We start from the raw sequence: 22,797 nt of genomic DNA, 5'->3' as shown, positions 1-22,797 counted from the left end.
GGATGTAAGAGAAGATTATAAGATGCGAGGAAACAACCAAGAGAAAAATCCCGATATGCATGCGAGTGACACAGCACGAGAGCCAGATAATGATACAGGATAAAGAGGTGTTGTGTTGGGGACGATGGAGTTCATATGGGTGTGCATTATCAAGACGAGCAGCTGGACGAGGGAAAAAGCGGCAAAGGATCACTCATCAGCCCCAACGACCACATAAGCCAACTTGCTCGCGCACAGCGGCGGGTACGCATGCCTTGCAGGCGACGCCACCAGCCGCCTCGGCCGTCCACCATCATACGCGAGCCGCCTCAGCCAGCCCGAGATGCACTGGGGGACGTGGACGCTCGGCGGCGGCGTCGTCGGCGCGATCGTCGTCGCGCTGGGCGAGATGCATCCGTCTACCGGGGCGCTCAACGACACGCAGCCATCCGCAGACGCGCTCGGCACCCTCAAGTCCCTCGCCATGACCCTCATCAGGCCTTCCGTGCCCGGGGCGCCACCGCGAGGTCTCGGGCGATAGGTCCAGCCGGCGAGGCGTCCGGGGAGCGGCTGCGCCGGCGCAGGGAGCAGCGTCGGAAGGGAATCAGGTGCAGAGGATGTGTATGCAGGCATGGGCGTCGGGGCGGTGAGGGCAGGGTCGATGGGGGTCGTGTACGCGGGGTCAGATGAGGTCGGCGCCGGCATGTCGAAGAGCTGGTAGTTGTATGCCGAGGGGTCGTACGGCTGCTCCCCCGTACCAGCGAACGTCGGCGGCGGGCTATATGCGTCGAAGTTGGTCGGAGACGAGTACATCTCGGGCGCAGCGTACGACATGGAGGCTTCGGGAGTCGTATACGACGTAGACGCTTCCGGAGATGGCGACGTGTACTGCTCTGGCGACGGGGCGGTGAACTGCTCCTGTGAGGTGTAGGAGGCCTCCGAAGTCGTGTACGACGCGGACACCTCGGGCGCAGGGGTGTAAGACGTCGAGCCCTGGGTATATGCGCCCTCGGTGCCGTAGCTGTAGTTTGCCGTCGCATCCGAACCATAGGTCGCCGCCTCGTACCCGTAAGTGGTCTCTTCATACCCTTGCTGCGGCTGGAATGCAAAGCCCGCGTTGTCGGTCGCAGCGTAGCCCTCCTGCGGCGCATAATTCTCCTGTCCCTGTTGCGCGTACTGCTCCTGTGATGGTGCGTACTGTCCCTGCTGAGGCTGCGAGTATCCCTCCTGAGGCTGCGCATATTCCTGCGGCTGCGCAAAGTACCCGTCCATATACCCTTCCTGCCCATGGGCATACTCCACCCCGACCACCTGCTCGCCCGCCATATATCCCTCCTGCGCACACACCGACCCGCCCGCGCCCCATGCCACCCACGGCGCCGGCGGCTCCGTATCGCTCGCGTCCACGGGCCCGACCGAGGGCGGCACGGGCGCGCTGCACGCAAGCCAGCGCCACGTCTCGTGGGCCTGCGGAGTGATGGGGCGCGGCGCGGGCAGCCGCTGCTTGGGAATGACACGCGGGGTGCCACGGTCGAGCTGCGGGTCGTTGGTGAAGTCGGCGAGCGCGCGGCCGCAGGGATGGAGGTGCGGCTTGAGACGGAGGCCGGGCGGGGGCGGGTAAATGGGGCGGCGGGGTGTGGGTGTGGCTGGTGGTGTGGGGAGGGCGTTGGTAGGGCAGGGCGGGATGAAAATGGTAGTGAGTTGCTGCTGCTGTTGTTGCTGGGGCGGGACGGGCCATGACTGGATGATGACCGAGTCGATGTCGTCCTCGCCCTCCGCATCTTCGTCGTCGGGGAGGTAGATCTGTTGCTCGATCATCGAGCAATCGCTGTCTGCATCGTCGTCATCGTCCGAGTCCTCCGTCGTCTCGTCTGCGTTCATCGTGTCCGCGGACTCGTTCACGAACTCGAAGTCGGCGCTGGAACATGGTGAGCGGGAGAATGAAGCAAAGGACGCGGGAGGCTCACCTGTCAGCGCCCTTGTCGGAGGCAGCATTCTCTTCATACTTGCCGCTGTCACTCTTCTTCTCATGTCTGATAACGTGTCAGAAGGCCGGGCTCAAAGACAATCGCGAGGACATCACGCACAGGGCGGCAGGACACGGCAAGGCTTCCTCCGGCGGACACACCGTCAGGTCTTCGATCGGCTCCGGCGGAATACACCCCGCCTCCTCGTTCTCATTCTCCGCCTCGACCATCGTGACATCCCCGTCCTCATCACCATCATGACTACTCCCGCTCGGCCCAGCCTCGTTCTCCTCCTCCTCGTACATCACGATGTCCTGCGCCTCGACCTCCAGCGCGGCGAGTGCTAGGCGCATGGTGGGCGTCGGCGATGGCGCGCGCCCACGCTGGCGATTGGACCTGCGCGTGGGCGGCGGCGGCGGGCGACGTGGCGCGCGCTCGCGACGGGGCTGTGGGGGCAGGGCGGACGGTCAGCGCGTGCACGCCAATAGAGCATGCTCCTCCGACACGGACCTTTGGACCCGCATTAGCGGGCTGCTGCTGCTCTTGCGCCACAACGGGCTCGGGCGCGGACTCAGCCGGCGCGGCGGGTGTGGGCGTCGTCGCCCTCCGCGGGCGCTTGCTCTCCTTCCTCTCCGTATCCTCCTTCGGCGGCTCGACGGTTGCCGCCTTGCGCTTCCTGTTCTTCACCGTCGCAGCGGGCGACGACGGCGGGGGTGCTGCGGGCCGCGGCGTTCGCGCGGCGGCGGGCATTCTAATTTCCGGGCGGAATATAACAAAGGTTCGAACTTTGGGTGCGTGACGGCGCTCTTCTGGCTGTCTGGCGGGCTCCTGGCTCTGCGTGCTGGATCGCCGCGCGAGATTCGATTCACAAACGGGGGCAAAACGGTGAAAGACGCCTCGCCCCCTGAGCCGTCACCTCGTTACGTCACTGTCACACCTTACAAAGCGCGCACGGACCAGGCACGGGACCGCCCGCGTGGTCCCGTGCGGGCCACAGGCGCATAGCGCGCCCTCCTCAGCTTTCGAGAGGACATGGAGGGCGGAGGAGAGAGAGGTTTTGCGGACGACGGAGGTGGAAGATGCGGAGAGATGTCTCATGTTGAGCCGCTTCTCTGGCCTTAGTGGCGTAAATGAATGGCTCCATCGTGCCGTCAGCAGCCATCCGGCCCATTCCACACGGAATCCCCGCCACGCACGTCTACATCTCCGCATCCAATTGGTCCTCGGCGGCAGAACCGATCGCACAGATGTTCCTTAGTCTCTTCAACTTGGTTCTTCCCGAACCCAGACACGTCCCTTTCACGCCCCTTTCAATATCCCATTTCACTCTAGTCACATCCTATTCAGTTTAGACTAGAAGAAAAGGGCCTTGGCACCCATCTCTCGCCCGAAGTTAATCTGAAGGACAACAAATAGACCTGCTCAACTCTGGAGGGTACGACGGCAACACGGTATTTTTGTAAAAGAACGTTCAACAAGGCGTGGCAAACTCACCTCGACCCTTGTTACCCCGCATGCGACGGACATACGGCGCTCGGGGCTATGGAAGTCATTCACTCGCCCTTGGCTGCGCAAGCTAAGTCTCCCATGGCAGTCGGAAGCGAAAATCCAACCGTCGGGACGATGCTTTGTGGCCATGCGAGGTCGACGATTATGGTCGAGAAAATTAGAAAGACGCAGAACATCTTGTCGCGATGGTGGCGGGCGTCTGATCGATCCTGCACGAGCGAACGTCCGATGCCGACGTCTGGGTTCATCAACATCCAGCGAGCGCCTTCACGACGCATGTCGGAATTTGGAATGCTGCGTTCCGATGGGCGTCACAGTTGAAGTTGGACTTGGGTCACACCTTCAAGGATCGTATATGTCAGTGACGACGTCGAGCCTGAGCTCGCCCGCCGCGTCTAGTCAGGGTTCGGCTTGCCACAATACCTGGGAAATCCGTTGCGAGGTATCTTTGCCTAGCTAGAGACTACGTCCGACCACTAGAGCCCGGCGCCGCAAAGAGCCAACAGCATCGTCACGGCGTCGCTGAGGCTCTCCCAGGCTAGTCTTCGATGAGCATGGTATCGGGACGAGAATACCTGCGACAAGATGCGATGAAAATGCCTGGGACGAGCATCAGCACAAGGTCTCTCTTCATCAGTGCTCTGACCGTGGAAGACGGGCACAAACGTCGTGAGAGCTTCATTGTATGACCATCGCGAGACGCAGGACATGGCCTCCCTCACGCATCATGACATGGCCTCCCTCGCGCATCATGACACTGACAGGCATCATGCGCTAACCTGGCTACCGAAGCCAGTGCTTGCGGTCGGCGACTTTGCGGCACTGCCGCCATCAGCCTCAAGATCCCCATGCCTGACTGTATAGTCATCAGCCCGGGCGGTTCACGTCCACCGCACGACGTACGAGCATGCTTTTCCTGAAAGGCATTGCTGAGTGCTCAGAATAGCGCCATAAGCCCAAGTCGTCCCATTCGTTGCAGTTTGGAGGTCACACCGGACACCACGACCTGTGAGGGAAAATTAAAATGCATAGATGTCGTGAATAATACAGAGATGTAGGGAAGACCTAGAGAATAATACAATCAGTCCGTAGATGCATGTATGTTGTGGGTGCAAAGGAGTAAAGATGAAGATACAATGAAGTAAGATGAAGAATCAGATGAAAAGAAACAACAACACCTTCACCCAGCGCCGGCGCCTAGTCGAGTCCGCGTGTATGTACGATGATGCCCAGCGTCTCTGGCGATGGATCTCTCCTCCCTCCTCACTATACTCAGCGCTGAGCCGAGCCTCCTCGCTGGGCGATCAACAAGGCTTCAAGCCCGGCTAACAGGCACAACGACCTGCACCTCCTTCGCGTCGCGCTGTCAAGTTGGGTCAGCATCACCCCTCCTTTTCTGCGCGACGAAAACCATCACTCACGTATCCCTCCCACCTCTCCTCGCCCTCCAGCCTCACCGCCTGCCTCGCGAGGCGCCTGCGGCCGAACAGCAGCGCGGTCAGCGCGAGCATCGCCACCGCGAACCCGGCGAGCAGCGGGACGAGGTCGAAGCCACAGTCCTGCGCCTGCTCGAAGCCGAGCGCGCGCCCAAGGTCGAGGCCGCACGAGTCCGAGGCGGAGGCGGGGGCGTCGGAGAACCCAAAGGCGGAGGCACCAGCTCCGGACGCGGTAAGGTTGGGCCCGACGGTCCACTCGCCGCCGTGCCCGCCGAGGTCCTTGGCGCCGCAGACCTGCATCCACTGCTTGTTGCTCGAGATGGCGGAGCCCTGGGAGGGTGGCGTCAGCGGGGGCTCATACAGTCAACATGGCGCGGGTGGGTTGGTGCGCCAAGCTCCGTGAGAGCCATGCAATGAGTCCCTTCAGCGTACGTCCTCATTGACTGCCCTTTCGTGCACCACCTCCTTCATTCACCGTTCCCCTATCGCCTTTCATCCATACCCAAACACCCTTCATCTAAGCGCACACACAGAAACCCACTCACCTCCGCCCTATAGATGAACTCCGTCAGGGGGATGTCCGCCTTGTGCCCATACGGGTGCACGTCGTGGAAACCAGCCGAGCCGTTCGTGAAGCGGAAGCGGAGGAAGTCGCGGATGTCGGGCGGCGCGCCGCGACGGAGCTCGACGGCGACGGCGGAGGCGAAGTCGGCTAGGGAGGGTGTAAGTATGAGGTGACGATGACAGGATTATCAAGGTAACGATGGATGGAAGTGGTAGACATCAAAGTGTAACTTGGAAGGATCGGGAGGATAGGAATATGATACTCACGAATCGCCTTCAGCTCATGGTGCTGGTTTGCCATGCCCGTCAGGTTGAAGAACGACACCAGCGGCTGGTACGAGGTCTCGACCAGGAGGAACTGGAGCGGATCGTGGTTGAACGACACGCGCTCAAGGGCGCGCAGGATCGTGTGCAACAGGGTGCGTCCGGCGACTGGAAGGACGTTGAATATCATTCAAAGCATCAAGCAGGACTTTCAGCGCACCATTGCCGATGCCGTTGGGCGCCTTGTCGGAAAAGACGCCCGCCTCGTGCCAGTCGGCGAGCGCGCGCGACTGCTCGTCGAGCCTCGGCGGCAGGCGGAACGCGTACGTGCGGTTGTGCGTGTACTGCGTCGACACGTAGTCGTAGAGCTGGACGGAACCTGAATCAGCCCCATTGTCCCCTCGATGCACAACGCGCCCACGCACATTCCACGCATTCTCCAGCGTCGTCGGCCGGCCAAACACGAAGTCGCGCACCGCGGAGAAGAACGGCGCGGCCTCCTTCTCCTTCTTCTTGAACTCCTCCGACTTGTGGAACTCGTCGACGTGCTTCTGGAAGTTCTGCGATGGGCGTTAGGCGGCGTGATCGGCAGGCGCGACGTGCGCGCGAAAGACACGGCATGCGCGGGGAGGACACGACGTACAGGGCAGGCCGTCCACCCCTCGAGGGAACGGTCGTTTCCGGGCTCGACGGTCTCGACTGGGAGGTGGGTTAGTGAAGGGTGGTCGAGGGGTAGATGGAAAGTCATACCCGGCACATACTGGTAGCCACCGAGCGGCGCGACGATGGTCGTCTCATTCGCGAGCACGATCTTGTTCTTCTCGGTCGGCGGGTAGAGCCCCTGCAGGAGCGCGATCGCCGAGTCGAAGACGACCGTGCCCGCCGTGCCTGCCTTGACCTGCGCCCGGCGTTAGCCCGAATCCCAGTCTTCATCTCACAACGCCCGCGCCACTCACCCTCACATGCACCTCGTTGTTGTCGACGAGGTCGCTGCGGATGCCCGAGATGTACGAGGGCGAAGACGGGTCGAAGTACGTGCGGCGGAGCAGCTGGCCAAGCTGGTGCGACTGGACCTGCAGGGGCGTTAGGACGTGCTGCGAGTACGCGCACGAGCAAAGGCGACATACCTCGCCGAGAGCGGTGGTCTCCGCGAGCGACGCCACATAGGACTTGGGGTCCTGGTAGAGATTGGTGCGGTCGCCATTGCGGGCGACGACGATGACACCGAGGACCTGCGACATGATGCTAAAGGTGGGACGAGGGAGAAGAGATGTGTAGGACGCAAGTCGATTTGCAGGGGGCTGGTGTTTGGATAATTTGGGGAAGGTGCTGAGCTTATAAGAGGCGAGGGGACAACACGCCTCTTGCGCGTTCTAGGTACTCATCTAATCCGGGTGCGTGTCAAGAGGCGGGCGCGGACGGACAAGTGGAATACGCGAGGCTTGGGCCAACGGTATGCCTGCTTCCTTCGCATGGAAGGTCCATCGTGACGTTGATGCCTGAAGGTCAGTACTTCTTGAAGGCTTCTTTCCATATCGACAAAGATTATCGACGAAATCACCTTGGCACACGCGCCTTATTACTGCGGTGGACCCGTGCAAGTCATTGTAGATGCTTTATTGAGGGGCATTCACGGCAGATGACGGGTTTCAATCGCCCTTTCGTAGTTCTTCTGGTATGGGGACAGGAGTATCAGGCAAGAGCGGAGGTGGATGTATTGATATGCATAGTCGAAGGCGTGATGAGAAGTTGCCCCATCTGCCTCGGCTACAGGACAATGATGCTGTATGGCCCTCGCGCGTTGAGGAGCGCGCGTCGGTCGCAATATGGGCCGGCTGGGCAGTTGCATGCTCCAGCGCAGTGCATAATGTACGCATATATGCGACGATCTCTAGCATAGGAAGGCTAAGAGACTCCATGAGCGTCTACGTTGAGCAGAAGAACTCCCAGACTCACCGGTATGCCGTTGAACGTCTAGCGTCCTCCCTACAGCCACGCGCCCTGCTTCGTGCCCACCACCTTGTACCCCCTCGGTGACGCGCGCTCGTGGCGTTGCTGTTGCTTCGTCCTGACCGCAGACGCAGGCACGTTCTCCACCTCGACGAGTTCCTTCACCGCGAGGATCTTGCCCGCGATGTCTGGCGCGTGTGCGTGGTAGACTGTCTGGTTGCGTTTGTGCAGACCGAGTGCAACGAGGGTGCCCTTAATCCTGTCTCCGAGGCCCCATGCTGAGCGCCGCGACGTGATCTTGTAGTGCGTCAATGGCTCCGACCCCGAGGGAGTCTGCGCAGCGACGGGGGGAGATATGTGAGACGCCCCCGGCGTCGGTTCAGGCGCTATGCTCGGGGTCGCTGTCGCGAATGAGCGCGTCACGCGCAACCAAGTTCGCCGTTGTTGCCTTGCGCACGCCAGCATCGTCGAAGCCATTGTTCACCGACGCGGTCGACGACGTCGAGAGTGATCGGAACGCTGTGTTTGGTCCGCAAATAGACGCCGCTTATTCCATGCGAATGCCATGTGATCCGCGTGTTGACGTGACTGAACGTATCACATCCCTCGCTTACAACCGCCGCCGCGGAGAAGTCAGAAAACATTTACTGCTCTCTTCCCTGCTTGTATAGTCTCGTCCCTAGGATTGACTGGTATCCATGACTCTGGCATCTCAGAAGGTAGCGCGAACTCCAGAACTCATTGGCATCATCATTAAGCAAGTTCTCGCCGGAACCTCCAACCTGGCTCGTAACGATGAGCTGCTGTCGCTCATGATCGTCTCGCGTAGCTTTTCATCAGTATCTCTAGACACTCTTTGGGAGAACCAGACTTCACTTGTTCCTCTCTTCCTGACCCTGCGGCCGGTGGCACGGCTGTTCCGATTGGTGCGCTTGTGCATGCTGGGCTGGTGATCACTATACTCATTCATGGACCACAGAAAGACGAGACGCGAATTCTACGCTTTGAGCCTGGCTACAAGAGCCCTCCATGGAAGCGCTTTCACTCATACGCACGGCGCGTGAAGGTGCTCGATGACAGTCAAGACAACGGCAACCTTCGCTGCAACATCACTCTCCACCCTTCACTATTCCAGGGACTAGACCCCAAGTCCACAATCTTGCCGATGCTCCAAACTCTCAGGCTGCATTCCAGGGTTGTCAACAGTCTTCACAAGGCAATAACCCTCCACGTACCGACGAGCACCACTGACACACGCTTGCTCTTCGTACGTCGCGACCTCGAAGGAAAAGACAAGAAATGCAAATCGATCACTCTGGGTGCCCTATGCGACATGCGCTCGCTGCGCTGTCTTGGCGTTCAATACGTGCCGCAATTTGCGCAATGGCTAGAGACGCGGGGACCACTGCCCAATCTGCATACTTTCGAAGCCTTTAGGCCCAACGGAATCCAACGGGATTACAAATCGCCAACATATCCTTCTGCCGGCAACTTCAGCCCCAGCATTGTGCGGCTCATCCAGCCCTCGTCTGTAGTCGATGCGGCCAGGACCCTGGGCAGTCTACCACGGACCAAAAAGAGAAACTCGGTGATCGCGCTGGAGATCACCGTCCCTCGCGGTGCCGACAACATAAAGCGCATCGGGTCCTACAAGCAAACCATCGACCTCTATCGCGAAATCCACGCGTACTGCGACCCGTCGACGCTCACCCATCTCTGCGTATTCACCGGCAACGCTTTCTCGGGACTCCTCTTCCGCGCGAGCTCCCTTTTCGCCGACCTCCTCGGTTTCAAAAATATGGAGCACCTTGACATAGTCTTCTGCTGTCGCCACGCGAACCTCGCGGACGCTATTGACACCTTCTCTTTTGCCTTCCCGCGCCTCAAGTTCCTCAGCCTCGTCATCCAGCGGCCGGAGCGCTCGAACGCTGAGAAATACCTTGCTCTACCTACCTTTGACGCCCTCCTGCCACTCGTGCGCCGCTGCCCTCTTCTCGAGTACGTGCGCTTGCCGCTACGCGTCGGCTGGTCATGGTACTCCGACAAATCATTGCCGAAGTCGGTAGCCGTCCGGCCTCTGACGCTCAACGTTATGCCGAGCGCTTCGTTGTTCGAACCACTGGAACAAAGCTTCGTAAATAGCGTTGCATCCATTCTGCGCAAGCTATTTCCGGGCCTTCGGAGGATAGAGGGGTTCTGGTCGGGTCGAACAGATTTTCAGTCGAATCAAACAGATCTCCCGGAAAACTTTGCTAGGACGAAAGCGAACTGGGAGGAGGTGGAGGACATAGTCGCGAATAGAATGCTCCGGCGTCTGTCGCGGTGGAATATCTAGTCTCGATATTAGACACACCCGCCTAGTATAGAATCGCCTCATTCTAGACTTCTGGAATTTCTGGTTGCACGTATTTAGAATCGCAATTGCCTGTACCTCGCATCATTACACTTTCCAGGCGACACAAAATCGTAGAGACGAAGGTTGCAATAGGCATGCATCCTAATTCATAGAGAGGAAATCTACAGATAATCGCGAGCGCGAGATCAAGAAGAGCAGATACCCAGCCGCCTTCCTACCTCCTGGACCGCCCCTTGGACGCCTTCGTCGAGCGACCCTTGGGTTGACTCGCCTCGGGCTTCGCTGCAGCTGTGCGCCGCCGCTTCGCAGGTGGCGCTTCCTGAGTGCTCGCTGGCGTAGACCGCTTCGAGCGCAGGCGGTGTCCACCAGCATCGTGGAACGACGTGATCTGGAAGGCAGAGTCGATGTCCATCGCTTTCGTTGCCGCGATGGTGGCCTTCGTCTTCCTCTTTCCAGTCGGTTCAGCCGCGGTGGCCTTGTTGGTGCCGGCAGTGCTAGCACTGGCGGTACCAATCACGGTGGGCACCGTATTATCGTTGAGTGCTTCGAGGCTGTCGTCCGCGACAAGCTTCTTCTTGTGCGATTCAGGCGCCCTCGGGACGGGCGGCTTCTTGGGGGTCGGCGGTTGCTGCAGGACGGGCTGCTTTTGCTTTCTGGGAGTCGCGGGCGCCTCCGGACGCGTCGCTGTCGTCTTGGTGGACTTTTTGCTGGTGGGCGCGCGTTTCTTGCTCTTTGTCTTCGTCTTGACGGCGTCTTCGGAACCGAGGTCTGCCTCTGGCTCGTTTGCTTCAACAACGTCGGTGCGCTTGGCTTGCGGGACAATCCACGTCTGACGGTCTTCGCCGAACGGATCATCGAATGTCGCGAGCGCTGACTCCGGATAGTCGTCCGTGATCGGTTGCAAGACATCGTACGTGACCGCCTTGAGCGTCGGGTAGGGGAAGATGCTGGACAAAAACTCGACGAGGTTATCGAAGTGCCTCTCGCTCAGACCCTCCAGGTCCTCCAGGCTGTGCTCCCCGATGTTGAGCGTCACACTGCGGTCGAGGTATCGACTCTTCGGCGTACTGCCGAGAGGAGGGAGCGCGTCAAGTTTGGCCTGAAGAGACACATACGAGAGACGCGGGCACCGATCGGCGAGACACGCCAGATGCTTAACGGATGTGTAAATGGGTGCACGGTCCTGATACGGCTTGTTGAGGAAGACCAGGCTCTCGAGCCGAGGCCACGCTTGCGCAAACAGCTCCACGCAGCCCGCCACATCCGTAGACCGATCAGCGACGTGGAGACACATGTCCGTGATATTGGGGAACGCGACGAGATCACGGAACAGCTCGTTCGGCGCGAGCGTCGCGTTTCCCCAGCACTTGGTGACCATAGTCAGCTTCCGCAGCGCATGCTTGTCGCACTTGTCGAGGATGGCGGCGTATAGGTCGAGCGTGGGCTTAGTTCCGTCGGAGTGGCGCCAGCTGCGCACGTGGAGGGCTTCGAGACGGAGCTTGTGAGAGGAGAGGTTGTGAAGCGCGCGCGCGACCCTGTCCAGATCATATGCATCGGAAAGGTGAAGCGTCTTGAGCCCACTGAAGTCACGGGCGTCGCAATCCTTGAGCGTGCGGCCGGCCAAGGTGTCGTTCTTTTGTTCGTCCATGTCCGCAGTCCAGGAAACGATGTCAGTGGTAGTGTTCCCTTGCTTGTAGTCCGCAAACTTCAGGTGGAGCTCGTCGAGGTGGGTAAAGCCGCGAATGGCGCGCACCATGGAGAGCTTGTTGTCGATCTGAAGACCGAGAGAGCGGAGTTTATCGATGCGGCAGAGGCGCGCGAAGAGCCGTTTGTAGTACCACTTCTCGTACACGGACAGGTAGCACGCTTCCAGGGTTGTGTTGTCGACCACTTCATCTTCCTCGTCCTCTTCCTCATCGTACTCTTCGTCCGCGCCATCCATGCCGTCATCGTCGTCACTGCGGTCGATGTCGTCTTCTCCGTCGTCGTCGCTAGTCTCGTCTGCGTCCTGTTCCAAACGAAAGGACTGGCCATAGAAAAGAGCCATGATGCGGGGACCGATGTTCAGCTTGTGAAGCGACGGTAGCAGAACGCCGTCACCGGCGGAGAATACTTTGAAGACGACCTTATGCGAGAGGTGGATGTGATCCTCTTCTTCCTTCGTGGGCTGCCCTCGCGGTGGGTACGTGTCGTCGAGAACCTTGATGCGCCTGGCATAGTTGTAGAAGCGCTCGAATTCCTCTGTCGATATCTTGCGCGGATCACAATTCCAGGTAAGCACCTGCGTCAGGTCAGCGCATGCACCTCCGACTCGCAGTCAATCAAGACTGACCTGGTGCTCAATCATCTGGTCGTCGTCGAGCTCGAACGTGACACCGCAAGCCTCGTAATGATCGATGCCAGGGGGGTCGGTCTCCTCGATCTCGAATTCCAAACGCCGGTAGAGCACCTGGAAGAGCGGTAGCAGGCTCTGCTGCGTCTCCCATAGCACGTCAAGCGCCACGCTACCGACAGAGCTGTTGGTCAGAGCGGCGGAGAGAAGGGTCGCGTTTCCAGCGAGGCATTGAACGTGCTTGAAGATGAGGTACGTGAGCTCGTAGGCTTCGGCGACGCGACTGGCGGCGGAGGAGGGCATGGCGACGAGACGGGAACACGATGGTAAGAGTCAAGAGAGACAAAGCAACCGATCTCTGGTTCCATTCTTGGACGAAGTCGGCCACGAGGCTGCGCAATGGCCCTTGCGTCGAACAATGGCCTCGTAACTTGTCCTGAAAGAAGGCCACGTGTAGATCCCGTGCTATCCGCTTCGCTTCGTTCGTCTGCTGCATGCGGAGCGACGCTGGGACTAGTACCTAACATGTCTTCCGGTTGAAGTAGAGTGTGTTGGCCCTATGAAGATTGTGGTCAATTGGCCTTCGACTGCGACGAGCGTCACGGGCTAAGCCGTGTATTGTTTCCACTTGTGGCCATCGGCCGGTCGGCCCGCCCCATACACCGCTAGCCGACTAAATGTGGCGTTCTCCTGACGAGGACACCCATAATCCATCCAGTCTTTTCGAAGTCAAGAGGCCGATTTGAAAGCATCATGCGATGTCTTCCATAGTGTTCCTTTCTAGACATGATCCCCTAGATACACCCCAAACATGTAAGTACCAGAAGCGGCTATTACCGCCCTCCAGCAGACACCCTCTTCCTACTATTAGCACCCACAGGCTTGCTCTTCGCAACCTTCACTGCGCCCGCCGCACCCTTCATCACCGCCTCCGCCCTCGCCCCCAATGCCCTCCTCTCCCTCTCCCTCTCCCTCTCCCGCTCCTCCCTTTCCCTCTCCTCCCTTTCCCTCTCCACCACATCCGCATACACCACCCTCAAACTCTGCTCCTCCCCCATCTCCAGCGGCGCATACGACTCCTCCGGCGGCGGGCTCGGCGTCCCCGCCGCTGCCGCCCTCGCACGAAATTCGGGCCTGGGACGCTTCCTGGGTCCGCCCTCCGCCTCCGCGCCGCGCTTGCCGTTGCCCAGGAGCGTGGCGATGCTCGCTTGCAGCCCAGGCGCCATCTTCGCGGGGGATAGCGAGCCCGACGAGCGCTTGCGCCGCATCGGCGAGCGGTTCTTCGAGGGTGAGCCGAAGGGCGAAGTGAGCTTGGCGGGGGATGTATCGGGGGGTTCCTCGGGGGACTCGGTGGTCGATTTCGCGGGAGATGGTATATGTCCAAGCGAGTACGAGCCGCCGACCTTCATAGGCGAGGGCGTAGCAGATGACGATACATGCCCATTATCGGCGTTGACGGTTGACACGTCGGCGTTACTTGTTGACGCACCGGGGGCGTTCGACGGCGCGTCGCTGGTCGGAATGAGCAGGTTGGGCTGACCAAAGGAGTCGTTAGGCGTGGGGATAAGCAACTCAGGCGTCCCAAACGATCCATTGCGGAACAATGGCGTCGACATCGCCTGCGCACGAGAGCCAGCGACCGGAATGTTGGTCGTCTCTACTAATACCATCAGCAAAACCTCCCAACAGCGTACCACCTTCACCACATACCGCTCGTAATATCATCCCCCATCCTACCCTTCCCCTTGCCCTTGCCAATGGCTGATCCCGACGCTGACACCTTCCCAGGCACCCGCCCCTCGCGCGCGATAGCATGCAGCCACTCCATACCCACAACCTCGATGCCCCACTCCGGCGCCTTCTCGAACTTCTTTCCCTCCCGAGAGGGACACAGCAGATGCGTAGTCCTGCGAGTGAATGTGGGCGCATGCGTGACCCCAATAGCCCTCAGCAGTCGCCGGATCCAGCACGCCTCCGCCTCGTCTAACCCAGAGAAGCTGAGCACAATCCGCGACGTGTCTGTGCCCACTATCAGAACGCGTCCAGGCGACCACAGATCGCTTTCAGGCGACCACAGACCGAACAGACGCACCCTTAATCGGAAACAGCCTCGGATTGAGCGGCGCGAACGTCAGATGCTCGCCCGGCTCGCATATCCGCTTCTCGCAGATGCACTTCTCCACCCAGCACTCGGTGCGGAGGCGGTCGCGGGCGTGGGACAGCCTGCGAAGGGCGTCAGCCTTTGCTGTAGAAACTCGAGAACACAGAAACCGAGAACACAGAAGCGTGTTGGGGAACACAGAATACTAGAACGCAGCAACCGAGAACACAAGGTACCCCACTCACCCGACCACCCGCCCCAAATCCGCCAGCCGCACGATCATGAAGTCCGCCTCCGCGTCCAGCTCGGCGCACATCAGGCCGCCCGCGCCCGCCAGCGCGCTGCGCACCGCGGGCGAGTCGGCCTCGCCGATGAGCGCGAAGCGCTTCCCGGCGAAGAAGTTGGGCGACTTCCCAGCGGAGAAGTTGGTCGACTTGCGCGGTCGGGAGGCGGAGGTGGTGGGTTGCGAGCCGGAGGCGATGGGTTGCTGTGAGTCGGAGGCAATGGGTTGCTGCGAGCCAGATGCCACACGTTCCTGCGAGCCTGAGGCGACGGGCTTCTGAACCTCGGGCGTTGATGGCCTGGTCGAGGACGCACTATCCCGCCTCGAGAACGCGCTATCCCGCCTTGAAAACGAACTATCCCGCCTCGAGAACGAGCTTTCCGACGCGCGCTTGGAAAACGACCCCGCCGCCACTCTCGCCGGTTCCCTCCCCACCACCCGCGCCGGCTCCTTCCCCACCACGAACGAGTTCTGCTTCCGGAAGCCGCGGAGGGTCGACAGGACGCTGCCCCCCGCGACCCCACCGCTGCCCCCCGCGACCTCCCCATGACCGTCGTCCATGTCAATATCGGAGTCCTCGCCGGTCGTGCGACGCTGGATTTGCTGCTTGGAAGTTTTCGTCGCGCTACTGATCGTCGTCGCGCTCCCGGTTGTCGACGGCTGCTGCGACCGTTGTTCAACGACATAATCCTCGCGACACTCGACCCGCTCACCTCTTCTCGCGCCTTCCCCGTCGAGCTACCAGCCTTGCCTGTCGAGCTCGAGCCGGCCTTCCCCGGACTCCGCACCATCCGGTTATTGTCGATCGTGTACCCGCGCACCTTCAGCAGGCTCTCCCAGATGCACAAGGCTGTAAAGTTCGTGTTCACCCGCCCCGTCTCCTCGTCCGAGAGCTCCGCGTCGTCGTCCTTCCGGTCGGCGGGGACGCGGTCGTCCTTCCGGTCGGTGGGGACGCGGTCGTCCTTCCGGTCGGTAGGGACGCGGTCGTCCTTGTTTGTCGTTGGGCGCCGCGAGAGGTCGGTATATGCGCGGGCGGTATATGCGCGCTCGGTGTATGCGCGCTCCGTCGCCGGCGCAGGCTGCGACTGGTGGGGCGTAGTGGTGGTATCCGGTACGGAAGGTTGCGGCGCCGCCTCCACCGGGCGTCGCCGCCTCTCCGGTCTCGGATGGCGCTTCACCAGGTACCGCTCCTCGTCAAAGTGGCCGCCGAACGCGAGGCAGTCCCAGAACCACTCCTCCCAGACGAGCCTGATGTCCGTCTCCCCGCGCTGGTTGAACCTCTCCGCGTAGTGCATCTTGTCCGTCGGCTCGTAGGGCGTCTTGCTCGTCGTCTCGCCGTTCGCGCATGGATGAGGCCCGTCGCCCGCGCATTGATGCGCCTCGCCGCCCGCGCTTGGATGCGTCTCGCCGCCCGCGCAGAGTAAATGCGTGACATCCACTGGCCGCTGGAGTTCCTTGCGGAAGGACCCGCCGTGCGCGTTCACGAGCTTGTTGATCTCGACGCGCCGGTCGATGTCGTCGATGCCCGAGACGCAGACGACGACGCCGTCGAAGATGGGGTGCCGGTGGTCGTCGATGCTCTGAGGGGATGTGTAAGTGGGGAACGCGAGCTAGACACGCAGGACACGCACCCCGACCGCATCCACGTCGTCCCCGCGGAGCCACACTTCGTAGTTCTCCGTCACATAGGTCGGTTTGAGGATGGGTATCCTGCGTTCTAGTGCGCACTGCGCGAAATATTATGAGAGTCCAGAGTTCCCGAAAGTCGATCAGACGCACATTATACTTCGCCCCGCCATGCCCCGAGGCTATCAAATGCGTGACCTTGTCCGTGAACGCATGCGTCGACTTCGCGCCCAGCTCCGTTGCTTTTTTGAACAGAGACATCTACCGCATCCCCCGTCAGTCACGCTCGTCATGCAGTGCACCTCCACGCACCTTATCGAGCGTCCCAGTGGCACAAAATACCATCCCCGCAAACGGTCTCGGGCACGTATCGGTCATCGGCGCGTCGTCGCTGCCCAGCGGCTGCGTCTCCTGCACCCAGCATTCCGGGTCCCTGCGCGGCTGGGGGGCAGCGGGTCGTAGTTTGACATTGGGGACCTGTACATCGCTCGTAAGACGGTATGATATATGTCTGGGTTATCCTGCTCGCCTTGTGCGACTTGTTTCCGCGTCTCAACATCGGGGAACGCGCTCGACGCGGTGGTGGTCGGGAATATGATTGATCGCTTGAGGGCAGGTCATCTCGCGTCTCACCAACAAGGCCCACGTGCGCGCGGACGCGTCGCGTTGGTTCGAACCCAGAGTGTAATCTACCGATTTGAGGGTTGTCGACGGTCTGCGCGCTTGACGAATCTAGGGGCTGTTGTCCTGATCCCTTTGACATGCAACACTATCTTGTACCAGGTTATTAAACTGTTCCCCGCCTGACGATATGGGAAGCTTGGTACGGTGGCAAGCTGCAGGAATTCCATTCCCCCACTTGACTTTCAAGCTTCAGATATCTCCCTCCAGTCTGAACGCTGACGTTGCGTCGCCACAGATTAGTGCCTGGCTAGAAAGTTGCCGCGATGATGGTGAGCTATTGTCTACCCTAGCGCCCGACTACAACGCAAGCAGCCCTCCAGCGCTATGCAATGCCACAAATCGGGCTCCCTGTGCGCATGAAAATTACCATTGGCTGGTCTGCTGACCATGCGAGCTTCCGCTTCTCCGTGCGCGCGCCGTGCCGCTCTGACGAGGACGAGGGGCCCGGAGGATTATCCGGGGCGTCACAATCCCATGAATGGCCATTGTTCGACGCGTGTCGCCTACGCCTCATGCCAGCTGAGCTACAACAAAGCAGGGACAAAGCGGGATCGCCTCTGGTTCTCTTTTGCCTCTTACCACCACGCACCGCAACGAACTCATCCGCCATGTCCAGCAACGCCGCCACCCAAGTAGCCGGTACTTATGAACTCGCCCAGCATATCTTCAAGGACGCTCAGCTCGAGTTCGGAAATTCCAGCTTGGTGGCCGCCACCACGTCGGATCGGTTCCTTGGCTCGGTCGCGCTGGACGTTCTATGGGAAACACAGACTAGCCTATTGCCGCTCTTTCAGGTCTTGGGCCATCTATTCGAGGTCGAGGTCGAGGAGCGCGCAGTTTGGGACAGCGACGAGGAAAGGTGGGATGACTACGCAGAGCCGGACCGTCAACGAGTGAGTCTCGATTCGAGTGCAGCCAGCGTGTCATTGATATAGCTTCCAGGCAATGCACTTGGTGGACGCGCTCACGCCCGCAGACTGGGAGAAACTTCAGTCGTATGCGCGCCGCATCAAGTACATCGAAGATGGGCCGCTTTCCCCGGGCGATCCCAACGACGTTCACTTTGGCCGCGCCGAGAGCTTCGAGGGCATCTTCAACGCCGGCAAGGGCTCTGTCCTGCTCCCTAACATTCGCCGCTTCGACATCGGTCCGCGCATGATCTCTTTGTTCGAGCAGTTCGACTTCTGGCCGGAAAAGGGCAAGAACGCACACCTCACGCTGCGTGACCAAGCTTGTCGGCCCAGGCCATTGTACAGCATTCGGTTCTGCCGCCTCAGCCAGCTTCAGATGCTCGGCATCGAGGCAGACTACCATCTGGAGATGCTCCCCGGGCTTCGTGCTATGCCCGCGCTCGAAGAACTTCATCTCAAGTACAAACCGGAGACCTCGAACCCCGACCTCAAGCGATGGTACGAGGGAGACGCCCACGATGCATACGGTTTGATCGGCCGTCAGATCAAGGCAGCCCCTGCGCCTGGCTTCCCCGCCCTGAAGACGCTTCGGCTGACAGACGCGGAGTCTATCGAGGACTTCACGACCACCCTCAAGAACATGGTCAAAGGCAGCCTGAAGCTCGAGCAACTGCACATCCGCGGCTGGGAAATCCAAGAGTTCCGTGACCGCCAGGCGTCGAAGAAACTGCACGCCGCCATCCGCGCCTCCTGCGACAAGGCCACGCTGACGCACCTGACCATCGTGCTGCAGAGCTGGCGCTCGGGCCTCTCGACAGTGGAGATGATCCAGGACCTGCTCACGTTCCCAAACATCACGCACGCTTGTATCGACTTCGACGGGCACCATTATCTCGATACGAAAGGCGCCTTCGACGCCATCACAAACGCCTGGTGTCGTCTCGAGCGCCTCACGTTCTACCCTAGGCCCTCGCGCGACTGCGACGCGATGCTCAATTTGGAAAACCTCACCTGCCTCGCCGACCGCTGCCCGCGTCTATCGTACCTGTCGATCCCAATCAACCTCACAGCGGTGTCGGAGCCCGTCATCTCGACCAGTCCTCCGCTCACGGATAGATCTGTCTCCCTCAACCTCGGCCGCCATGAAAATCTGTCTCGCATGTCGCGTGGCGACACCGCGGCTATCGCCCAAACCCTGGCGAGCGTCTTCCCCTACCCGACGCTGGCTTCGGTCACATACGATCTGCACGACGCGGCGCCCCCGCCTTGGCACGACTACTCCGAGGAAAGGCAACTGCCTGCGTTGGCCACCTTCGACGATCCTGCGGGCCCGCGTCGTAAGCAATGGTTATCGAAGGAGGATATGCGCCGCATTCTGGGAATTGCGCAGCCGAAAACCGTGGCGGCGAAGAGTAGAACTAAAAGATCCGTCAAGCCTCCGAAGGTCACACCGACCACGAAGACCAAGGCCGCCGCACCTCGCAAGCCCGCCACTACCGCAGCCGCTGCGCCTGCTAAGACGACGGACGGCGAACCGCAGAATGCGAGCAACACAGCCGCGAAGCAGGCCGCCGCGGGGAGGAAGGCGGACACGCCCGGCGCCAAAGCTGTCGCCCGCGCGCGGAAGCCCGCAGCCCAGCCCCCAACAATCGACCCCGCGCGCCCACTGGCCTCGTTCTATGACGCCGGTGGTCATTGTCTCCGCGCGAAGCGGTCTACGCCGCCCGAAGTCTCACAAAACCGGCTCGCCACAAAACGGCAGCGCCCACAGGCGGCTAAGGTGGGCACGGTAGCTACGGATAGCAAGGCCTCTCGTGTATCGAAGGTCAACCTGCGGGAGGAGCAGGAGACTAGGTCGAAAAGCGGGTTGAGGGCGCGCTAGTCTCACCGGCGAGCGCCGAGAGACGAGGAGGGTGTAGCTGGTAGTAACTAGGATTCTTGATTCGAACTACTGTAGGTCTTGATTCCTTGCTCCTCAAATCAAGCGAAGATTGCTTCTTATAGTTGAAGTCTCGACGTCGCTTCATCACGATGGTTGGGATTGTCCCGTCAGACGCCATTTCTTTGGACAAATCCACCTCGCATGTTTTCGGAATATCTGGCAGCTCACGCGCGCGACCCTCGACCCCTATCGTCAGTGACAGGCGTAGCAAGGCGAGCCTCGCCTTCTCTAACAAACATGAGGGAGCAATTTCGAGGCGTTCACGTGCAAAATGACATTCACTGGTTGGCAAGGCGTGACGGTAATCAACGTGACCCATTGTTCGATGTCACAGGTATCGCGGCAAAGCACGATCAACATCCTCTTGTTTCCGCCCACCACTCGGCAGAGTATATCTCGTCATGTCCGCCAGTGCTGCTACCCAGGTCTCAGGCGTCTACGAACTCGCATATCACATCTTCAAAGACGTCCTTCTCGAATCCGGAAACACGAGTTTGGTGCCCGCTGCCACGACCAATCGCTACCTCGGTTCTGTCGCATTGGATGTCCTTTGGGAGACCCAACAGAGCCTTCTTCCACTCTTCCAGGTACTGGGACGTCTGACCAAGATCGAAGTACAAGGCCGAAGCGTTTGGAACCCCGATGGATTGCGTTGGGAAGAAGATGAGGTGGACTATCAACGGGTGAGTACGCGAATGTGAATCGTCCATCGTGGATATTGACGCATCTCTTTGGCAGGTCATTAGGCTGAAGCGCGGACGTAACTCGGTCAAGCGCAAAGACTGGGCACGATTGCAGGTCTACGCGCGACGCATCAAAGTCATCGACGACCGTGACATGCCGTTTCGACCGGGGAAAGTCGATGATCTTCACCTTTGCTCTGAGTCTGTGATCGAGATCTATCGCGCCGGAGGTGGCGCCCTCCTCCTTCCGAATCTCCTTCGCGCGGACATCGGTGCACACCTGATCACGTTGTTCGAGTTCTTCAACTTCTGGCCAGACAAAGGCGACGACGGCCATGCATATCTCGCGCTCCGTTCCTGGAATATGCCGCATGGGCACGATGTCGCCCTCTGTCGACTCGACCAGCTCCGGATGCTTGGTATCCAGGTCGACAACAATCTCGCTATGCTGCCGCTTCTGCGCGCGATGCCTGCGCTGGAGGAGCTCCATCTCAAGTTCGAACCGGAGGAAACAAATCCTGACAAGAAGATGTGCCATGTGAAGGAGGACGCTTGGGATGCATGGGGACTTAAAGGTCGCAAGATTCTGGCGGATCCTGGACCCGGCTTCCACGCGCTGAAGACGCTCCACCTGACGGATGCATGGTGCTTCGACGACAATATCACCACTCTCAAGAACATGATTGCAGGTCCCATGAAGCTCGAAGGGTTGCATATACGCGGCTGGGAGTCGATCGAGTCCCCTGAGGAGCGGGCCGTCAAAAGGATGTACTCCACCATCGGTGCCTTTTGCGATAGGACTGCGCTGACGCACCTGACCGTCGTATTTCAGGCGTACCAGCATCCAACTCGCACGCAGGAAATCATCAAGGACCTCCTCGTCTTTCCCAACATCACGCACGCCTACTTCCACACCCATGGCGAACACGTGGACTTGAATCTTGCGCTTGACGTGTTCTCCGTGGCGTGGCCCCATCTTGAAAGCTTGACTTTCTTCTGCAGGCCAGAAAGCACGATATACACCGATGCTGTCGAGCTGGCTACGCTCGCGTGCCTCGTCGACCGGTGCCCGCGTCTGTCCTACTTGTCGGCCCCAGTCTCCCTCTACACGATCCCAAGGCCTGTAGCGCCGCCTGCCCCGTCGCTGCTCAACAGGTCAGTGGCTCTGAACCTCGGGCGTGGATACGACCTGTCCGAGGAGCCTCAGGCCGTTGTTAGGGCAGCCGCTAAGTTCCTGGCGAGCATCTTTCCGTACCCGACCCTAACTTCGGTCACCTACGACCTCGAAGTGGAGGATGAAGATGAGGATGATCCAATCCATTATCCGACTCTCGCGCTGTATGACGATCCGTCCAGTCCACTTCGCCGCCAGTGGTTGTCAGCGGAGGACTTCCGCCGCATACTGAGGATCCCCAGGGCGGGGACTGCGAAGGCGACGAAGCAAGAGTCAGCAGCAAAGTCCGCACGAGGGAAGCGGGGCAGAAAGGCGAAGACAAGGGCTCGGAAGACTGCCGCCGACAAGGCCACGACTGCGGCCGATAGCGCGCTGCAGGATCCACCGAGTGCGGACGTGCCGACTGCCCGGGCCGCGAAGACAACGACCGCAGCTGCGCGCGCGAACACAGCTCTTCCTGAAGCGTCGTCCAGCAGATCGAAGGTCGCTCCTCAGCCAGAGGCGTCAGAATCTACGCTTCAAATCGCCTCTTTTTACGACGCTGGTGGGCATCGCCTTCGTGCGAAGCGCTTTACTCCGTCGGACGGTTCGGAAATCCAGCTTCCTGCGAAAAGGCGGCGTATCAGCGCTTTGAGTTCTTAGCTGGTCGACGGTGGAGTTCCGTCGAAAACGGCAGCCGACGCGCGTACGAAGGGTACGTCGGAGACCAAGGATACGTGCTCCTTCAGGCGCCAATTGACGGCGGTCTCAGAAGCAGGATGCGAGATTAAGATAGGTATGATATATTTCTACTATGCGACACAAATGTGAAGGTATCTGTGATTCATCCTGTACAATGCACGATGCGCTGTTGCGCCAGTCGAAGACCTTTTTCCCGTGATATATTTCGGCACATAAAGTGACAGAGAAGCCAAGCAGCGCGAATCTTACTTCTTTCAAGCCTGTCTTTACACTGATCCGAGAAGTGTGGCGCAGTAAACATTGATACACGTGCCGCCCACGCGAGCGGCGATCGCCGACTGATGAAGCAGCGCGA

At 60.0% G+C, this 22,797-nt stretch overlaps 8 protein-coding genes across 8 annotated transcripts; 2 read left to right on the top strand and 6 right to left on the bottom strand.

Annotated features, from left to right (window-relative positions):
* Window positions 1–189: 189 nt before the first annotated feature.
* Window positions 190–2,696, bottom strand: SCHCODRAFT_02603352 (uncharacterized protein; the record flags this gene model as incomplete). Its single annotated transcript, XM_003027164.1, has 4 exons — window positions 190–1,897; window positions 1,947–2,012; window positions 2,067–2,392; window positions 2,457–2,696. The coding sequence occupies 4 exons, from the start codon at window positions 2,694–2,696 to the stop codon at window positions 190–192; spliced, it is 2,340 nt and encodes a 779-aa protein (XP_003027210.1).
* Window positions 2,697–3,310: 614 nt separating this feature from the next.
* On the bottom strand, window positions 3,311–4,083 carry SCHCODRAFT_02643505 (uncharacterized protein). The gene is made up of 2 exons (XM_050346331.1): window positions 3,879–4,083; window positions 3,311–3,795 (listed from the first exon to the last, which is right to left on the bottom strand). Exon 2 carries the CDS (start codon window positions 3,731–3,733, stop codon window positions 3,500–3,502), a length of 234 nt encoding a protein of 77 aa, XP_050197523.1. The 5' UTR covers window positions 3,734–3,795; window positions 3,879–4,083; the 3' UTR covers window positions 3,311–3,499.
* A 533-nt stretch (window positions 4,084–4,616) lies between these two features.
* On the bottom strand, window positions 4,617–7,003 carry SCHCODRAFT_02643503 (phosphoglycerate mutase-like protein). The gene is made up of 11 exons (XM_050346330.1): window positions 6,847–7,003; window positions 6,676–6,792; window positions 6,470–6,617; window positions 6,363–6,418; window positions 6,145–6,279; window positions 5,940–6,087; window positions 5,723–5,887; window positions 5,437–5,603; window positions 4,877–5,221; window positions 4,771–4,818; window positions 4,617–4,718 (listed from the first exon to the last, which is right to left on the bottom strand). Exons 1-10 carry the CDS (start codon window positions 6,958–6,960, stop codon window positions 4,771–4,773), a joined length of 1,443 nt encoding a protein of 480 aa, XP_050197522.1. The 5' UTR covers window positions 6,961–7,003; the 3' UTR covers window positions 4,617–4,718.
* Window positions 7,004–7,293: 290 nt separating this feature from the next.
* SCHCODRAFT_02643499 (uncharacterized protein) lies at window positions 7,294–8,182 on the bottom strand. Its single transcript, XM_003027162.2, has 2 exons — window positions 7,676–8,182; window positions 7,294–7,624 (listed from the first exon to the last, which is right to left on the bottom strand). The coding sequence occupies exon 1, from the start codon at window positions 8,144–8,146 to the stop codon at window positions 7,706–7,708; it is 441 nt and encodes a 146-aa protein (XP_003027208.1). The 5' UTR covers window positions 8,147–8,182; the 3' UTR covers window positions 7,294–7,624; window positions 7,676–7,705.
* A 185-nt stretch (window positions 8,183–8,367) lies between these two features.
* On the top strand, window positions 8,368–10,004 carry SCHCODRAFT_02693694 (uncharacterized protein; the record flags this gene model as incomplete). Its single annotated transcript, XM_003027342.2, has 2 exons — window positions 8,368–8,595; window positions 8,649–10,004. 2 exons carry the CDS (start codon window positions 8,368–8,370, stop codon window positions 10,002–10,004), a joined length of 1,584 nt encoding a protein of 527 aa, XP_003027388.1.
* Window positions 10,005–10,102: 98 nt separating this feature from the next.
* SCHCODRAFT_02753380 (uncharacterized protein) lies at window positions 10,103–12,753 on the bottom strand. The gene is made up of 2 exons (XM_003027161.3): window positions 12,358–12,753; window positions 10,103–12,306 (listed from the first exon to the last, which is right to left on the bottom strand). The coding sequence occupies exons 1-2, from the start codon at window positions 12,658–12,660 to the stop codon at window positions 10,240–10,242; spliced, it is 2,370 nt and encodes a 789-aa protein (XP_003027207.1). The 5' UTR covers window positions 12,661–12,753; the 3' UTR covers window positions 10,103–10,239.
* A 339-nt stretch (window positions 12,754–13,092) lies between these two features.
* Window positions 13,093–16,958, bottom strand: SCHCODRAFT_02643497 (uncharacterized protein). The gene is made up of 9 exons (XM_003027160.3): window positions 16,897–16,958; window positions 16,680–16,844; window positions 16,521–16,628; window positions 16,373–16,468; window positions 15,455–16,321; window positions 14,704–15,404; window positions 14,450–14,580; window positions 14,068–14,376; window positions 13,093–14,014 (listed from the first exon to the last, which is right to left on the bottom strand). Exons 1-9 carry the CDS (start codon window positions 16,924–16,926, stop codon window positions 13,191–13,193), a joined length of 3,231 nt encoding a protein of 1,076 aa, XP_003027206.2. The 5' UTR covers window positions 16,927–16,958; the 3' UTR covers window positions 13,093–13,190.
* Window positions 16,959–17,659: 701 nt separating this feature from the next.
* Window positions 17,660–22,640, top strand: SCHCODRAFT_02593046 (uncharacterized protein; the record flags this gene model as incomplete). The annotated part of the gene is made up of 4 exons (XM_003027341.2): window positions 17,660–17,944; window positions 17,994–19,742; window positions 20,492–20,587; window positions 20,643–22,640. The coding sequence occupies 4 exons, from the start codon at window positions 17,660–17,662 to the stop codon at window positions 22,401–22,403; spliced, it is 3,891 nt and encodes a 1,296-aa protein (XP_003027387.1). The 3' UTR covers window positions 22,404–22,640.
* Window positions 22,641–22,797: the final 157 nt, after the last annotated feature.

Source organism: Schizophyllum commune, assembly GCF_000143185.2.
Source record: "Schizophyllum commune H4-8 unplaced genomic scaffold SCHCOscaffold_14, whole genome shotgun sequence".
Classification (NCBI taxonomy): domain Eukaryota; kingdom Fungi; phylum Basidiomycota; class Agaricomycetes; order Agaricales; family Schizophyllaceae; genus Schizophyllum; species Schizophyllum commune.
This window is presented reverse-complemented; position numbering and strand designations above follow the sequence as displayed.

What these genes read in the sequence shown, in the direction of transcription:
- SCHCODRAFT_02643505 (XM_050346331.1), bottom strand. Translation starts at nt 3,733, where the DNA reads ATGCGTCGTGAAGGCGCTCGCTGGATGTTGATGAACCCAGACGTCGGC.
- SCHCODRAFT_02643503 (XM_050346330.1), bottom strand. Translation starts at nt 6,960, where the DNA reads ATGTCGCAGGTCCTCGGTGTCATCGTCGTCGCCCGCAATGGCGACCGC. An exon ending in TGGCTACCAGTATGTGCCGG is followed by an intron (nt 6,419 to 6,469) that starts GTATGACTTTCC and finishes CCCACCTCCCAG; the next exon opens with TCGAGACCGTCGAGCCCGGA. An exon ending in AGGAGAGGTGGGAGGGATAC is followed by an intron (nt 4,819 to 4,876) that starts GTGAGTGATGGT and finishes CCAACTTGACAG; the next exon opens with CGCGACGCGAAGGAGGTGCA.
- SCHCODRAFT_02643499 (XM_003027162.2), bottom strand. Translation starts at nt 8,146, where the DNA reads ATGGCTTCGACGATGCTGGCGTGCGCAAGGCAACAACGGCGAACTTGG.
- SCHCODRAFT_02753380 (XM_003027161.3), bottom strand. Translation starts at nt 12,660, where the DNA reads ATGCCCTCCTCCGCCGCCAGTCGCGTCGCCGAAGCCTACGAGCTCACG. An exon ending in ACCAGATGATTGAGCACCAG is followed by an intron (nt 12,307 to 12,357) that starts GTCAGTCTTGAT and finishes GACCTGACGCAG; the next exon opens with GTGCTTACCTGGAATTGTGA.
- SCHCODRAFT_02643497 (XM_003027160.3), bottom strand. Translation starts at nt 16,926, where the DNA reads ATGTTGAGACGCGGAAACAAGTCGCACAAG. An exon ending in CCACTGGGACGCTCGATAAG is followed by an intron (nt 16,629 to 16,679) that starts GTGCGTGGAGGT and finishes GGGATGCGGTAG; the next exon opens with ATGTCTCTGTTCAAAAAAGC. An exon ending in GGGGGATGATATTACGAGCG is followed by an intron (nt 14,015 to 14,067) that starts GTATGTGGTGAA and finishes TGGTATTAGTAG; the next exon opens with AGACGACCAACATTCCGGTC.